Source organism: Stylophora pistillata, chromosome 1 (genome assembly GCF_964205215.1).
Source record: "Stylophora pistillata chromosome 1, jaStyPist1.2, whole genome shotgun sequence".
Taxonomy (NCBI): Eukaryota; Metazoa; Cnidaria; class Anthozoa; order Scleractinia; family Pocilloporidae; genus Stylophora; species Stylophora pistillata.
In genome coordinates, this window is record NC_142519.1 from 54,219,113 (window position 1) to 54,230,826 (window position 11,714).

The 11,714-nt window shown below is 40.0% G+C and overlaps 1 protein-coding gene and 1 long non-coding RNA gene across 3 annotated transcripts in view; one reads left to right on the top strand and one right to left on the bottom strand.

Moving 5' to 3' along the window:
• The window catches only part of LOC111335369 (uncharacterized), a 3,572-nt gene extending 601 nt beyond the window's left edge, over window positions 1–2,971 (bottom strand). Inside the window, exons 1-4 of one of the 2 annotated variants that reach the window (XR_002695344.2) lie at window positions 2,878–2,971; window positions 1,045–1,115; window positions 780–840; window positions 1–34 (exon numbers count right to left, since the gene is read on the bottom strand). The exon at window positions 1–34 is cut by the window's left edge and continues 601 nt beyond it. This is a non-coding gene — a long non-coding RNA (uncharacterized LOC111335369). Of the gene's footprint in view, window positions 35–779; window positions 841–1,044; window positions 1,146–2,877 lie in introns of those variants that run through there. The other variant, XR_016002322.1, reaches the window with a different exon arrangement.
• Window positions 2,972–6,602: 3,631 nt separating this feature from the next.
• Window positions 6,603–10,604, top strand: LOC148743115 (uncharacterized). Its single transcript, XM_088749990.1, has 4 exons — window positions 6,603–6,698; window positions 6,757–6,980; window positions 7,864–9,637; window positions 10,449–10,604. Exons 1-4 carry the CDS (start codon window positions 6,603–6,605, stop codon window positions 10,602–10,604), a joined length of 2,250 nt encoding a protein of 749 aa, XP_088606116.1.
• Window positions 10,605–11,714: the final 1,110 nt, after the last annotated feature.

Consider the following 11,714-nt stretch of genomic DNA (forward strand, 5'->3'; position numbering starts at 1 on the left):
CAAGAACGAGGAACAAAATAAAAATGATCTTCATCTGACGAAGAAAGAAAAGCATTTGGTCGGACACATCATTCCGAAATATAAAACTACATTATTTAACAAATAGAGAAACCTTGGCTGTGCTCTGTTCTGTTGTAAAGTATGTAGGAAGCGGCTAGAGCACGAAAGAAGTGTAGGGAGAAACATGAGACGTAAACGAGTGTTTCTCCCCACTTCTTGAGTGAGCTAGACGCTTCTCAAGTGCTTTATGACGGAAGAGAGCAAAGACAAGGCTTCTCCATTTGTTTCGTAATGTAGAATCCGTTAGATTCCCCACGCACTACTTTCAATCTTCAAAACAAACTTTACTTCCAAAGAGAACAACAGCATCGCTAGCATGCTCTATACTCTCATTAAGCAGGCTACAATGAGCCAATCAGAATCCTTGTTAGAATGGTTCAACTAATCTGATTGGTTGAACAAGATTAGAGCTGTCAAAAATGTCAAACCATCAAGGTTCACAAACCATCAATGTTCACAATCTGCTATTGCTCACAACCTAACATAGTGCGGCAAGTCAAACTTAACACTTGCTTGGAGTTTCTTTAGTCAATGTTCAGTGAATTTTTCTCTGCTCACGTTATCATCACGATAGTTTTGCAGGGCAAGGAATGTAAAGCAATAAAATTATGACAAATTAGGAAAGTCAAAGAAAACGAAACAATGTTTATATTATTGAATGACTGTAAATGTTCGCAGCCAAATGCAGTTTAATACTTGCCGAAAATGGATTGCAGTACCTTGCTGAGATAAAGGTCTTGAAGGCGTTTCGTCTATATATTTCGGCTCTTCTTTGCCAACCTGCGAACCAACCTTAAACATTAAGCGAACTGCGATAGCCCAGTAACATTGATTGCTTTCATTTTGTTTGGGGCTCTTATTTAGACCGCTGCGGTTACATGGAAGGAAGAAGAAGAATACTGACTTGAATCACACTATTGCATTATTACAGTCCGATTGATCAGATATTTTCGTTTCCCTAAACAATAAAGTTCGTAAACATACCTTTCGGGCGAGTCGGTGTGAGCTGAATGGAGTGCCACACTGCAAAATGCTGCTTATGAGCACAACACGTCCTAATTAAAGCAATTCATGATTATCTCAGATTATTGATTGGTGTTGAAAACTCAGGTCAACCTTTCAACCAATCAGATACATATGCAGTGTGAATTTGCATTAAAGGGGGTAATATTTGCGTGACCAGAAACGCATAGAAGCCGAAAATATTGTGCAAAGGCTTTGTTTCAACTTACGCTTATTTTTCTGACTACTAAATATGCAACTAGTAAGCCCGCCATTTGTCGTGGAAATATCTACACCACTTTAGATAAAGAATTTCGTGTAAAATATAATTCGTAATATTACGAACGTCGGAAAAGAATTACTAGCTGGTCTTGATCTCAAACGTTTAATTGCATTTTAGAAGAAGAAATGAGCTCAAAATCAGCAATTTTATTGACATAATTTCAAATTTTTGTCTCGAACAAGAGAACAAAAGTGATGAGTTTGCCGACCAGGCAAGTTATAGCGGTTTTAAAGGCCAACATTATGACAAAAGCGTAATGTGATTTTATCTCGAGGCCCGTCATATAGGCAGGGGTCGCACTGTGGCCTTATTTTTTTATGTCGCGTCATAAGTTGTCCTACAAATATGTCGCGACATAAAGGATATTTGAAACTAGGCTGTCAACTCTTAATATTTCACGCGCGAAAAGAGCACCAAAGAAAACTTTGTAGACATGAAGCTGGTGCTAGTTTTATTAGCGACATTTCTTCATTCTCTGTTTAATTTGTTCAATGTACAAAACCTTATTGATCTGTATGCATTGTACAACACTCGCCAACGGCAATTGTTGGCTCTTGCCCCTTTAAACCGACGTCGACGGATGCGAAAAAATGGGAAAATATCTGCGAGCCAAAGGGTAAAAACAAGCCATTCCCATACTGAAAATAATCAGGTGACTAGTGCAAATTTGTAAATTGGTATGGGTTGAAATTCGCCATAGGGACCAGATAAAACGTGTGTCGAGAAAACCGGTGACTAACATATTGAACCGATAGCTAGCTGTGCACACGTGTTGTCTTTGCAGAATTGCGAAAATCCAAATTTTGCTACTAGTTCAGATTTGATCGACGTTGCGACAGAGGAAAAACAAAAATTGTTATTTTAAGGCGATAAGACGAGATATGGCCTGCCTCGAGGCAGGACATCGGCTTTTTCTGATCTTTAGGTCCTTCGGACATAGTTATGTCTGGTTGCGACAAAAGGGTCGCACTTGTCGCAAGCACGCGATGACAGACTTTATGTCCAATGTAAACACCAAAAGCGTAAGTGCGACCCCTGCCTTTCTCTCCTAGTCCTTCTCCCCTTCATTTCCATCGTGTTAACATCCGAACACAGATTTTCGGTGCTGTAGAAGAATTTTTCCGCCCCCTCCCCATGCTCCGGCTCTCTCTTCATGCTTTTGTTGCTTTTTTATACGTATTTGGCTCTTTGACGATATTTAACCCCACCTTTGTTTAAGAGATTGCGTGATGTTTATTATATCAATGTTCTCGATGATGTGGGGTTAAATAAAAGCGTCACTATTGTGGCCAATTTATCCCACATTAGCAGTTATTATTTTTATCTCCCGTCAATCTCGTCAGCAAACTAGCGCGACGGCACGCAGAGCTTCGGTCCCGTTTTAGTGGAGATACGCGGGTTTCGTGATAAAAAGATAAGTGGAGCCTTCTTGATAAACAACTGAAACAATAGCCAAAACAATCTAGACACATCCACGCAGTAGACAGCAATGGAGTTAATTGATTTGTACTCACGTTATTTTTATCACTCACCTTATTTCGTGCTCTTGTCCTAAGTAGCATGACTGTCATAGTTATATTACGAACAATTAAGGACACTCTTTGGACGTTGGTTGCATACCTAGTTTTCCGGCATTCTTATAAAAGAATACTTCATGTGGAAAAGAATCATTTTGAAATTGGCTGTTTTGGTTTTCTTTGAAAGCTTTCAAACGCCACTTATAGCTCGGCGAATTTCGAAGATGGAAAACCAAACAACCGAAGTAATAAGAAATACGAGATACCATCAATTGTGGATCGAAAAACCTCTGCTAATGCTTTAAAGTCGGAGCTAGAGATGACATTCCTCAACTATCGCACGAATCAGTTGATTGATAAGGTCATCAGAATAATTTCACTAGTCAGTGCCCGTTTCAGTAAGTTATGATTTTTCGCCATCCATCATGGACCTGCATCTATGATTTATCTAAGAGAGCAATCATAGCCTTCATTAGATAACAAAGCAAAAACGAAGTTTACTCATGGTTAAAATTTTTTTCTTAACAACATTAATTTCTCTCACACATCTTATCTAGAACACCATGACTGTTGTTATTAAGGTCATACGCAGAGAATATTTGTTTAAAACACAACAAGACCTTAATGTAGCAGTTTATGATTAAGTTCGACATTGATAGGCCTTGAAAACTCAGATCAAGCATGTTAGCTCAATTGGTTAGAGCACCGGATTGTGTTGTGCGGGAGGTCGAGGGTTCGAGCCCCGGCCGGACTAATACTCATGGTCTTGAAATAACTGAGGAGAATTTGCTACCTTTCTATAATATCAAAAAATGGATAGATATTTTAGTCTTCTAGGATAAGGGCGAATAAATGGAGGTCCCGTCTTCTGCAGGGTTAGGGGTAGGAGACGTTAATTTCCCACGCACGAGATTACTGTGTGATGGATGTCCTCCCCTGGGGTGGGAATTGTGGGGGAAAATGTGAGGTCGTTACATGGACTAAAGCGGCTGATAATGCTGACGTCCGATAAGATATCGAATAAACCATTCACTCTTCACTATTCAACCATTCACTAGTCTCGATGAACGCACAGCTAAAGTATGAACCAGTTGTTTTATAACATTTTCAACGCTGTAGTTTATGTATAAAGGACAGAAATTCCGTCTCTTACGCTTCAATGCCTTTTTATTTATCACGCAAAAGTATTTCGCTATGCTTCAATAAAAACTGACAGGTGCATTCATGCGTGGAAATGAAGTTAGAGTTGCGGAACGAGATGAAATCGGCGTCGATTGTTTTGTTTTCCCTTTCTCTGGGTTCTTTCTCGGGAGTTAAAAAATCGATATCCAAAGAAAATGTAGGCAGATCTTCATCGGCTTGTTCACTTGTTGACGTGTCTAGTTTAACTTTTTTGCGGGAGATTTTCCCGCTTTTTTAATGAAAAATGCTGAAGTCACTCGCAGGAAAAAAAAGTTTTATCGCGAGGCATTTGTTTCCCGACGTCACCGGCGTGCACAATGGAAAATTGAAGCGCGCTCGCGCTATTGAATTTGATTGCACGAATTTACAAGCTATGTTATAATAAAGGTTGTCGAATAACAAAAGGAAAGGTGTGAATCATGAAATAAATGATGTCTGAAATAAATTCTAGATATGTTTTTTCCCTTTCAACCTTAGAACTCTAAAGCATTCAGCTACATGCCAAAGTTGCTTGCTTCTCCCGCCATTATGAGTTACGTTACATGGATTTGCGCGCGTGCTCTTCTCAAATTAAAACAACGAATTAAATTTTATTCGTGAAAACAATCATCATGCAATAACGATTCGCTTATGGATGTCTGAACAAAACACCTCAGGATTAGTAAGTGGGCTGCCTGGTGTCAGCCATCATAACACATCATGGCCGGTGGCCAATACAATTCTTTCAGTGGTCATGGTATTGACCTGTTACTCTGAAAACTAGGCTCTCTTGTTATGTGGATGTCGTAAGGAACACGGAGACTTCGTCGTCGTCCGAAAAATATCCAGAGGAGAGAAGAAGCTGTCACAATAAATGCAAGATTCTTTTCCAATTTCTTTCGTTTTTATAAGCCCCTGACCTTATTCTCTTTGGTATCGGCGCATATTTATGTTGATCAAGTTTCTGTCCATCTTGGCTCTAGAAATCCTGCTCGATCAGGGATCCAAATGCCCGAGTTATCCGATGGAAAAGAGAAAATGATCGAAAAACAACGACCCTCGTTTATTAATAGGACTCACTACCTACTTCTAAATAACCTAAAATACTCTTGGTGGTTGATGTCATAGAACTGAAGGGTAGGCGTATGAAAGTTAAGTTATTAATAATATTCAACAGTGAATATGAAGCATTTTGTATTAGTTCTCGAGCACTGGCAGAACGGAGACTTGAGTCAAAATATTGATCGAATTCAAGAGAAAAGGTATTTTTTTGTTGAATTTGAAAAGAACAATACACACAAAGAAGACATGAAGTCCTAAACGAAAGCAATAGTCTATTAAATATGTGATATTGCGGCACTGATACCAGTCTGAAACAACTACTAAAGCGTATTAAAAAACATACTGAAAAGTGTAAATTGAAGAACTGTCTGATATGTAGTGTGTGGAGTTACCAGGTCTATGAAGTGGTTGATTTTGTTGTTTGTGATAATTTCTAGGGGTTCTGGATTCATTATTAAACAGAGTGTAATAGAAAAATTCACTGCTTTGATGGAGAATTGCCCAAGGAACGATAGCCTAACTGCTGTAAGGGAAACATCATTAAAAATTATAGTTAATTACTAACGTGGGGGAAATAGAAAGTTTTTGCAAAAAAGAGGCACGAAAAAGAACGGTGTCGACTATACCCTTAAATGTTTGACTCAGAGGTTTGAATTCGGCGGGGTCCAAAAATAAATGAAAATATAAATAATTAACAATTACTCACCGAAGTGCAGGTGAATAATTGTTTTATCATATATCACAAAGATACCGAAAAATATGTTTATTTTTATCAAAATAACGAAAAATTGATCGGAAATTAAACTCATGAAGTGTGATATTGCCTCAGCGGATGCTCGGAGATAGAAAGTACTTGCCAGACTTCCGGGCAAGCCAATCAGCGCGCACAAAATTCACTTGTGAGGTATTGAACCAATCGACGGTGGATTAGCATGGTCTTTACCCCTATTGACAACAATATTCGTCATCACAGTAGTCAGAATGTTGTGAACTAACGAGGTACAGGTGATAGAAGGGCTAAGCATCACATTGGGATAAACTTGATTGTTTCAAGATACAACAAATCGAGACAGGTTAACCTGAGAAATGTATAATGCTGAACTATAAATAGGTATTCAGATCAAGATTCGAGAAAGTATAAAATGAGCGAAATATATTTGATGAATTTGATTTCCTTAAAAAATATTAAGTGCAAACGCTGCGTGATGTTGAAAACTTGTAATCTAGAAATAAAAAGAGTTATTCGGTCATCAGTGATCTACTTGATTTTGAGGCCGATTAAGTTCATATACATGTAACTAGGAATTGCAGCGAATTTACTGATATCTGTACGGAATACGTATTTCTAATCAGGAGGTTGCTGAAATTAAAATTACACTTTGAATGATTTACTCTAATTCGTTTTTGATGCACCTCTTGTAGTCCTGGGCTTTAAATATTCATGAAATAGGCTACTTTAGGACATTCACTAACATAGCACTACTTTATGTTTTATTCTCTGGAAAGGCTCGCACAATATGGTATACAGATATTTTGTGGATTCTGAAGAAGGAACTAAAGGAACACAAATTATGTTCTTGTTCTGGTTCTCAGTCTCTTTGCCAACAGCGCTGGTATTAGGACTTGGTCGGATGAATGCAAATGATTTGCATGCCGTAAACTTTGCGGCAGAGATCAGAAGACGCAAGCTTATTGGGGGGCGTTATCGAGGTGACAAAAGTGGATTCAGATGATGCGTACCAGTGGCAATGTGCGGACGAAAGCCGTTGTCTGTCTTACAACTTTGGACCAGCGGAAGATGGGAAGATATTCAAATGTCAGCTAAGCGACTCTGATCGATTTGCTGCAAGGAAAATTTTACTCAAGATGACGAATTTTCCCACAGGGGAATACAGGTATTGTGAAACTGGGTAAAATGGTGGAAAACACAAGTGAGAAAAGAAAAAAAAATTATTTCTTTCTCATGCATAAAAAGTCTTCTCTGATTTGATATATACCTCACTAATTTTCCAGGTTGTACCACTCACTTTCCTTGAACTCATCGGCCAAAAGATTAAATTTTAAAAATCATTCCTTCTGTAAGAAAAGCCAAACAGTGCAAGTTTTAGAGCTGTCTGAGTTATTAATATTTAATATTTGTTAGCTAGAACGAAAGGTATAGCTGGATGTATACTTAGTCAGGACGCCTTTATTCAATTTCAGGGCTCAGTTTGGTCCTTTATAATTACAATTTATAATTGCGAAATGTAACAGAAATTTGCTACTGTTATGCGGAGCAAGACGCGATGCAAACGAACTATGAAAATCAAGATCCCAGACAAAAGCGCCGGAAAAACGCTCTTCAAAAGGCCTTTGGGATTATGAGATTGATTTTGATGTTGACATCAATGTTGCTCGAGAACGTTTTTGCGTTTTTTTACCCGGCTTCAACCTTTTGGAACGTCTCATCGACGAAAAAATTGTCGATTCCTTTCATCTCTTTTTTAAATCAGTTGAAGAAAGTTTGAGAAGCACTAAAAAAAATCCGTACTTGTCCTTTAAAAGCCCCTAATTCGAACTATTATTATTCACATTAAGGGAATAAAAATAGTTAATCCAAGATTTTTTTCTTCACAGAGTACTTGTGGGGAGGACAGTTTTCAACGATGGCAACGTACGATGCAAATGCGACGATGGCTATCATAGGAACTGCCGTTAGCTGAGGAATTGGATATTTTACTGTTTTACGTCACCCTGCGTTATCACGGCCACGATATACCATCCGTTCTTCAACGACAGCGCCAGAGACACTGCTTTGTTGGACTATCTATCAGCATCCTTGACTACTGTTGAGGGAGAATTCCCAGGTTGCGGGATTCTACTCTGCAGCGATTTCAATCGGCTAAAGTTGAATCGTTTAGCGGCACAATTCGGACTGCGGCAATTGGTCAACAAGCCCACTAGGGGTGATCAGATCCTGGACTTGGTTTTCACCAACCGACCAGATTTGTACGACATAAATTCCGTTCAGATTTTACCGCCGTTTGGTTTATCGGATCACAATGTTGTCTTCGTGCACCCAACAACTCGTGCTCCAAGGGAAGGCCCAAGTAGAAGAACCCTTTCCAAGCGGGACACTCGGGCCAGTCGCACGTCCGAACTTGGGCGTTTCCTCGCGTCTATCGACTGGTCAGTGGTTAACGAAGCATCTAACTGCGAGGCTAAATTGGCGCTGTTTACGGATTTCATCAAAATTGGTCTCGACCACTTAATGGCAGTTAAACATGTCAGACTTCACCTGAATGATCCCCCGTGGGTTACTGAGCGGTTCAAGAACCTCATTAAGCTCCGTCAACACGCCTTCCACAATGGAGACATGGACCAGTACCGGCGATATCGAAATGATGTCAACCGCACGCGTAAGTCACTTCGCAGTAAATACTATGCAAGCAGAGTGAATAACTTAAAGAACATCAAGCCCTCGCAGTGGTGGAGCGCAGTTAAACGAATCGCCGGTATGAATCCTGCGTCATCTTCCGAAAGTCTCCTTTCCAACCTTCAGCTCGGGGACAGTTTCGATCGCCTAAGTGACGTTGAACTAGCTAACGCCATCAACGCTGTGTTCTTAGAACCCATGAAGCATTACCAACCCCTATACGCTGTCCCTACTGTAGTGGAGGACTCCGATATGCCTTTAATTACGGAAATTGATGTCCTACACGCTCTAATCAATCTAAACCCGAGGAAGGCAGCTGGACCTGACGACATCGGTAACTGGCTTTTGAGGGAATATGCAGTGATTCTCGCACAGCCTATTACATCTATACTGACCGCGAGCTTTAGAGAACAAAGGCTTCCCGCCTCTTGGAAGCTTGCGGACGTGGTGCCTCTCCCTAAGCAAAAACCCGTGGTTGATGCTACTAAGCACCTGCGTCCTATTTCCTTGACGCCCGCTGTCTCTAAGGTTGCGGAAGATTTTGTGGTACTCAGATACGTCAGTCCAGCGGTGTTGCAGATCATAGACCCGAACCAATATGGCGGTATTCCAAGATCCTCCACCTTGTACGCTCTGATTTCCATGGTACATAACTGGTCACAAGCCACTGATGCCACAGGCGCAGCTGTTAGAGTGGTATTTTTCGACTATCGTAAGGCTTTTGATCTTATTGATCACAATTTGCTGGCCAGAAAGATCAAAGCCTTGGACATGCCACGGTGGGTTCGCGTCTGGGTGCTGGATTTTCTGTCAGACAGGAAACAACGTGTCAGGTTGTCATCAGACTGCAGGTCAGAGTGGGGCTCAGTCCCCGCCGGGGTACCACAGGGGACCAAGCTTGGTCCCTGGTTGTTCTTATTAATGATCAACGATCTTGAGGTCGACGCGCTCACTTGGAAGTATGTAGACGACACAACTATCGCCCAAACGATACCGCGAGGTTTGACCAGTGATGTACAAAGCGCAGTTTCCGCTGTCGAGGCGTGGTCGATCGAAAATAGGATGGAACTGAACGCGGATAAATGCAAGGAGATGCGCAATGACTTTAAAAGGAACACTCACAATTTTCCACCAATTGTGATTAATGGCAAGGAACTATCAGTATCAAACAGTGTAAAAATCCTAGGAGTCACTATTAGCTCAGATTTAAAATGGAACGAACATATTTCAGAGTGCATCAAGAAAGCGAACAAGCGCCTTTATTTTATTGTTCTTCTAAAGCGCGCAAACGTTCCACTGAGCGACATTATAAATTTTTATTGCACCGTGATAAGATTTGTTTTAGAGTACTGTGCGCCAGTTTTCCATCACGCGCTCCCACAGTATCTTAGTGACGACATTGAACGAGTGCAAAAGAGAGCGCTCTCCATCATTTGTCCTTCTGCGTCATATTTCGAATGTTTGGCCAGGTTCGACTTAGTAACCTTGCGCGCGAGACGCGTGGCTCTGTGTAGCAAGCTTTTTTTCGAGTCTATCACGTCATGCCCGGATCACAAACTCGTGCCTGTCTTACCTCCTAAGAGAGAACACAGATATAATCTAAGACAGTCCAGGGCTTATGCCATGCCCCGTACCGTATAAATCGTTTTAAGAACACTTTTATTCCAAGTATGTGTACATAAAAATTTTTTTTAGACTAGTTTGTACATATTCATATATAGAGAGTTTTTCGCATTTGTGGTTTTATTATAATTTCAATTGTATTTATTCCTTGTTCTAAGTAATTGTAACGCAATTCAGTCTACGGACTGCCATGTTCGATATTCTAATAAACTGTCTATCTATCTATCTATCTATCTATCTATCTATCAGTCATTGCTTAATTATCTATAAAAATCAATTTCAAAACTTTCTTCGTTTTCTTGTTTCTTCGTTTTCTCGTTTTCAGAAACGAGGAGCTGCTCTCAATTGTTCCAAGATGGTCTCAATTCCATGCAGTAGGGTGTTTACCGTCAATCCAGATGGAGGCAAAGCAATACAAGTGTTGTGTGACATGAAAACGGATGGCGGAGGTCGGACCGTTTTGCAGAGACCAACCCACTGATAATAAATCATTTAATGATAAATTATTTAAAATACTTAGGAAATTGATATTAATGTACAGTTCGAGGTTAGTGTAACACTCAGCTCTCATTTTACAATTGAAAGCTTCTCAAAGGTTAATGAAATAACGTAAAGACAGCAGAGTGACAATAACTCTCAAAAAAGAAACGAAAACTTTGAGTTTAAATTTACAAGACGTGTTTCGACATTCTCATGTCATCTTCAGTTGCAAATGAGCTTTTAACGGTCGTACATTTTAATTTATATCAAGGTACGTTACAAATTACGTGTCAGGGATTACATTACAATTTGAATATTAAATACGCGAGAAATGTAAATAGCGCGCGCTTGACTAGATAAAAAAAAAAAAAAATAATAATAATAATAAAATAAAAGACCACGGAGCAACATAATTAAAAGGAAAGAGACAATTCTAGATGCTTTAATTGCTGATTAAGAATGGGTTTTTCCCGGCTTAATATGCAATGCCTCTTTGATCTTAATTTGGTATTTTGAAGCGGCAGAATCTAAGGTCGTGAAACATTCAGTATCACAAGAGTCAAGACAGGCCCTTGATGATTGCAGGTGCTTGTAAATATGCGAAGTTTTGTCCGACAAGAGGTGTTCACGAACTCGTGTACAAATGTGGCGAGGGGTCTCATCAACATAACTGACATTACAGCCAGCACACGAAAAATTATGAACGACACGCGAACGTAGACCTAGCGGTACTGAATCTTTCACACTGAACGTGTATCTGAGTTTAAACGTACCAGGGCTGTAGCCAGATTTCAGGACAAGACGAGGCAAGTTTCGAGCGCCGAAGGCGCGAGCCGCTAGAGGGGTCTGGGGGCATGCCCCCCAGAAAACTTTGAAATCTAGAGGTTTAGAAATGCTCTTTTAAGGATTTTCCGTGGCATTTTTCTTCAGAAAAGTCAATCTTTAAGAAAAAAATTTTAAAAGGCCAAAATTAAGACTAGGCAATTGCCTCGTCTTGCCTCATGCTAGCTACGGCCCTGCGTACTGAAGCCTAACTTAACATCTAAATGAGCTCTACAATAACGTTTGAGTAGTTGTCTTAACTTAGTCTGAGCGATGTTTGAAAACCGAC